The 6,000-nt window shown below is 34.9% G+C and overlaps 2 protein-coding genes across 2 annotated transcripts in view; both read left to right on the top strand.

Moving 5' to 3' along the window:
- The window catches only part of LOC141338674 (NACHT, LRR and PYD domains-containing protein 3-like), a 49,397-nt gene that overhangs the window by 26,927 nt on the left and 16,470 nt on the right, over positions 1–6,000 (top strand). The gene's annotated exons all lie outside the window — the stretch shown is intronic.
- Positions 1,738–5,252, top strand: LOC141338696 (protein NLRC3-like). The gene is made up of 5 exons (XM_073844310.1): positions 1,738–1,874; positions 2,398–2,502; positions 2,922–3,006; positions 3,136–3,331; positions 3,418–5,252. Exons 1-5 carry the CDS (start codon positions 1,816–1,818, stop codon positions 5,250–5,252), a joined length of 2,280 nt encoding a protein of 759 aa, XP_073700411.1. The 5' UTR covers positions 1,738–1,815.

Here is a 6,000-nt window from a genome sequence, read left to right as displayed (position 1 = left end):
TGATATTTTTATGACCCATTTAAAATAAGGACCAGGAGAAAAATATATTACACTCAAGCATTTTTATTTTAAATTTAACCTGCCTCTGATCATAATCCCCTCAGTTATTAAGACAGAAATGTCAACAACCATGGAAAACTCAAATAATTAAAATGTAAACATAAGTCTAAAGTCACAATATACACTTAATTATCTCTTAATCCTCAATTCAAACCCCATTCATTGTCGATGAAGTGAATGGTCAAGCTAATGTATGGCCCAGAAGTACGGCTTGACCACAGGTCAGAGGTTGTTGCAAAGTACTTGGCTGATTATATTTTTTTCTGCACAGATTGCTGGTTGCCAGTAGCCAACATTACTTCTTTCCCGGTACTTTAGCCTATACTTTGTGTAATAACAAAAATATTTATTTAAGTGAAAAATAAGTCCAAAACTTTCAACATTTTGAACAATAGGGCCTTACAATCTTTTTTTTTTTTCAGAAATTCTTGTTTTAATTTTTCTGATAATCAAATGAAAGCAAAATCACTGATTTATTTTTAAAAATAAAAATAAACGGAGCTTTACTGTTAAAATTAATACATAGAAGAAAAATTATATTCAGTTAAAAAAGGTTTAATAATAATAGTATTTTTTCAACAATTAAGTGGTGACTCTTTATTATTTTTTTTATCATATATTGTTTTATGTAAATTATTTAAATGTGAACATATAAACACCTACATTATACTGTACAAAGTAATACAAGACTAATATTGTTCTGTTACATGTTAAACCTTACTTTTATTTTGACAGGTTGCCGTGAAGTTTCAGTGTGTAACACAGTATGAATGATGCTAGTTTCACTAATGAAACGGTAAAATTGACAAAAAGTGACACTCACAGCAGCTTTGGAGATGTATTTATTGGAGTTTGTCTGTTCATGTGAGATGCAAAGGCCAAAAATTAGGGGGAGCGTCACATGTGCAGTATGAGTGTAGTGAAAATAAAACGCGTCTCCTCCATTCATACATATTGAGGCAAACGGAACATGCAGGATTCTTATTGAAACGGTCTTTTTGCATTTCAGTTTTCACAGACACTAGTCCATATCGCGATCTGAATTAATTAACAGACCAACTTTTGATTTATTGGTCCAAAAATCGACGAATTCCGCCCTATAGTAAAGTCCGTTTTTATGAATGGAGTCCGCAATCCCGTCTGTGAGGAGACATTGTAAACGCGCGATCATGTAGAGACAGAAATCAAATGCCGTCGTGTAAATAAGATAAATAACATAAGGCTATTTAGTTTGTTTAATACAACAACATGGACCCGTTCAGGAAAGATAACCTTAACTTCTATTGTGATCTGGCGCTATGAACTGAACGTTAAAGGGGGGCTGGGCGGGCCGACGAAGAATACAAAATATCGAACGTTTTATCGAACACATTTTTTATTGATATCGATCTCTTGTCTATCGCGATATATATCGTTATCGTTTTATCGCCCAGCCCTACACTGAACTATATCAAATAAAAAAGAACTGATGAAGTTGAAAAACATAAATAGTGTGTATATAAAACTGCTTTTTCTTGTAGCACAGTGTTTAATCTCTGCATCATAATATATTTTGAAGCATATTTTTTCTTTTCATATTGCTTGTTTGTTAACTTTACTTTCGTAATTTGTCTTTCTTATTTTTCCATCATCGTTTTCCCCTCTGAACTATCGTGATATTCATCTCAGTGTCACAATGTCATGTCTAGGTCATAATGAGCATCTGATCATCTTCTGCGCCGCAAATATCTCAGCGTTGAGCTGTTCAGCTGCAGTATGTCAGAGGAGCAAGGAAAGGAGTCTCCCTCTGAGATGAATCTCTCACAGAAACAGAGGTGAAACGGAGTCTATATCAAGTTGTGTTAGCTTGAAAAATTATCCCAGCATTACTCATCATAATTGCATTTTTTTTACTAGTATGCATTAAAATACAGAGCTCTTTTAATTCAGTTATTACTTGTAGGAAAAGATGCAAAACAGATTTGCGATTACATCCATTTCCCATTCCAAATCCTGCCTGTGGTGCTATGCTTCACAATGAAAGCCCTAGAATTAATAACATTTTCATTGTGTCAGTATGGCCATAAAAGTGAAATGACAGCTCGTCTGTTTTGTTTTAGAAAGATAATATAAATTCACTACATTAGTTTACGTTAATTCCTATTTTCTCATGTGAAGATGTGAACAGGTATAATATGGGTGTACTTAACAAGATTTTAGAGACACTTGTATATTAAGGTGAAGTAGATATTGTGAAGGCTGTGGAATCAATGTTTCGCTTCACTTGAAGCTCTTGAAATTAAACGGAAGTATCTCTTGCTGTATTTTTTTCCCTCTCTCTGTTCTCTGTGTCATTAGTGTAAGATCAGGCTCACATGTGTTCAGCTCTGTGTCTGTGAAGAGTGACAGGTCAAAAGATAAAGGACCAGATTTCAGTGAGAAAAAAACATCATCTACCCAAAGGTAATACTGGTGCTGCTTATTGTTGGTCACACATTGACTGTTGGAAAATATTTCAGTGAGTAGTTTTACTGAGATTTTATTGTTCAAAACTTAATCATGGTATACATTTTATTTAAATAACTAATTATCACACAGATGATCTACAAACAGCCAAAATAATTCAAAATAATTTTAATTATATATATATATATATATATATATATATATATATATATATATATATATATATATATATATATATATATATATATATACATACATACATACATTTTTACAAAAATATCGAAAATACCTAAATAGACCATACACCATAACAGCATGATCTTAAGCAGCCACTGCATTTTCCCCTTTGTTTAAAAGAAAAAGTTTGCAAATGATTTCTGCCTGAAAATGCAGTTTATTATTTTATTTGCTAACAGGCTTCAATATGACACATTAGATTCAGATTTCCAAACTCACAAGAAAAACAAAAATGTCACAGATTATCTCCTAGGGATCTTCCAGGTAAGAAAACTAATTTTTATAAAAAAAAAAATTAATTCATTAAAAACAAATAGGATCAATTGTTTTGACCAAATATAGATGAAGATTGTTTTATTGTTGTCATTGTTTTTTTTCTTGCATTGTTTGTAGGATCTCGAAAACAAAATGATCATGTTTCTAAAGAATGAATTGGAAAAGTTTAAGAAAATATTACAAAAAGAGGACTTGCAGTACTTTGTGAAGGACTTTAATGAGAACAGATGCAGTGTCAAAGAAGCAGCTCTTGATCTCACACTCTACTTCCTGAGAGAGATGAAGCAAGATGAAGCTGCTGATACTCTAAAAAGTAAGAGACTCATGGCCATCTGTCATATTGTCATTTTTAAATGTAGGAGAGAAACTAATATTACAAATATCTGTATTTGTGTTTAGATGAGCTAATATTCATTCATCAGCTAAAATCAAACCTAAAGAAGAAGTATCAATGTGTTTTTGAAGGAATTGCAAAGCAAGGTGACTCTACACTTCTGAATAACATCTACACAGATCTCTATATCACTCAGGGTTGTAGTGAACAGGTCAATACTGAACATGAGGTAAGACAGATTGAAGTTGCTTCCAGACGTCATGAATCACAAGAGATACAGGTTGAATGCAAACATTTGTTTGAAGCACCTGAACAAGACAAGCAGATCAGATCTGTACTGACAAAAGGAGTTGCTGGCATCGGAAAATCAGTCTCTGTGCAAAAGTTTGTTCTGGATTGGGCTGAAGGACAAGAAAATCAAGATATCAGCTTTATATTTCCTCTTCCATTTAGAGAGATGAACTTAAAGGAAAAAGTAAAACTAAGTTTGATGGACCTTATAACCCAGTTTTTTCCAGAGACAAAAGGACTGAACCTTACAAGAAGAAATCAATTTAAAGTCCTGTTCATCCTTGATGGATTGGATGAATGTCGACTTCCTGTAAACTTTAAGGATAATGAGATGTGTTCTGATGTTTCATCATCAGTCTCTCTGGATGTTCTCCTGACAAACCTCATCAAGGGAAATCTGCTTCCTTCTGCTCTCATCTGGATCACCACCAGACCAGCAGCTGCCAGTAAGATTCCTCCTGACTGTATCGACCGGCTGACAGAGATACGAGGATTCAATGATGCACAAAAGGAAGAGTACTTCAAAAAAAGATTCACAGATGAGGATCTGGCCAAAGAAATCATCAATCATGTTAAGCAATCAAAAAGTCTTTTTATCATGTGCCACATCCCAGTCTTCTGCTGGATTTCAGCCACTGTTCTCCAGAACATTTTGGAGGAGAAAAGAAATAATGATCTGAAATACAATCAGGCTGATGATGCCTTCAAAACACTGCAGGAGTCAAATACTGAAGACACTCCTAAGACTCTGACACAAATGTACACACACTTTCTCCGCTTTCAGATCCAGCAAAGCAGACGAAAGTATGATGGAGAATATACAGCAGATGTTTCCTGGGATAAACAAACCATCCTTTCACTGGGGAAACTGGCTTTTCAACAGCTGGAAAAAAACAATGTGATCTTCTATGAATCAGATCTGCAAGCCTGTGGTATTGACGTCTATAAGGCATCAGTGTATTCAGGCATGTGTACCCAGATCTTTATGGAGGAAAAAGGGATCACTGTTGGTACCATGTACTGCTTTGTTCACTTGAGCATTCAAGAGTTCATTGCAGCTCTTTATGCACATATGTTTCTGGACACAAAGAAAGAAAATATATTTATTCATGAGTCTTCAGGACAGGAAAACAAAAATGAAAATGTGATTGATTTGCTCAAGACTGCAGTGGACAAGGCACTCAAGAGTGACAATGGACATCTGGACCTTTTCCTTCGCTTCCTTCTCGGCCTGTCACTCCAGTCCAATCGCAGACTCTTACGAGGTCTGATGATGCAAGAATACGACAATGACCAGAGCCAAAAGGAAATAGTTCAGTACATCAAGCAGAAATTTGAAGCTGATCTGTCTCCAGAGAGATCCATCAATCTGTTCTACTGTTTGAATGAACTGAACGACCAAACTCTGGTGAAAGACATTCAGACCCACCTTAGCAAAGGAAGTCTCTCATCTGCTGATCTTTCACCTGCCCAGTGGTCTGCTTTGGTCTTTGTGTTGTTGACATCAGAGGAGGAGCTGGAGGAGTTTGAGCTTCAGAAATTCAAGAAATCAGACGAGTGTCTCATTAGATTATTGGCAGTCATCAAAACCTCCAAAAGAGCACTGTAAGTCATTTTCTTGCTTTCATCTGTAAAACACATTCATCTCAGAGTTCCCATGTATCCTGGGAAACCTAAAAAATAATGACATAAAGTTCAGCCCATCAAAAATGAGATAAAATGTTAAATGTCCCGGAAAATCTTGTTTTTCTGGGAGATTAAGCCTGAACGATATGGCCATTGTAATTGTAGCAACCTGATATTTATAGAGTAAAATTGAATAATTTTAATTGTTGAAGTTTTATTAAAATACACTATCTGTCTTCCCTAGTAGTGTACATTTAAATCATGATAACCACAGTTAAATGCACTAACATAGCACCTTAATGCCAGGGTGAAATGTAACTTTTCTGGGTATCTGTATAAAAAACAGTCCTCTAAATACATTTAGTATAAATGGACAAAAGTCCAGACCTTCTGATTCAGTGTGCACAGTGTTTGTCAGCCCTGTTTCATCCAGCTTTAAACTAGTTAAAATTACGAGTAATTTCTGTTCCTCCCTGAATTCAAGCACTTCACATTGGATCTCGAAGCATTGTTTTGTGGTTGCGTGACACTTATCAGCGAGTAAATGCATCTACTCTAATGAGATTTTGCTGTGCTGCTGTTTGACCTTTGAGCCGAGTAGATAAACAGTCCATGATGTGTAGTTCAAATGAGTCTCAGTGTTTCATTCTGCTTTTGGTGTATAAACATTATATCAAACATTCAAATCTTATTATTTTATAAATATGTATCAAATCATGTCTTTATCATAT

Source organism: Garra rufa, chromosome 7, assembly GCF_049309525.1.
Source record: "Garra rufa chromosome 7, GarRuf1.0, whole genome shotgun sequence".
NCBI lineage: Eukaryota > Metazoa > Chordata > Actinopteri > Cypriniformes > Cyprinidae > Garra > Garra rufa.
This window is presented reverse-complemented; position numbering and strand designations above follow the sequence as displayed.

What these genes read in the sequence shown, in the direction of transcription:
- LOC141338696 (XM_073844310.1), top strand. Translation starts at nt 1,816, where the DNA reads ATGTCAGAGGAGCAAGGAAAGGAGTCTCCCTCTGAGATGAATCTCTCA. An exon ending in AATCTCTCACAGAAACAGAG is followed by an intron (nt 1,875 to 2,397) that starts GTGAAACGGAGT and finishes CTGTGTCATTAG; the next exon opens with TGTAAGATCAGGCTCACATG. An exon ending in AGCTGCTGATACTCTAAAAA is followed by an intron (nt 3,332 to 3,417) that starts GTAAGAGACTCA and finishes ATTTGTGTTTAG; the next exon opens with ATGAGCTAATATTCATTCAT.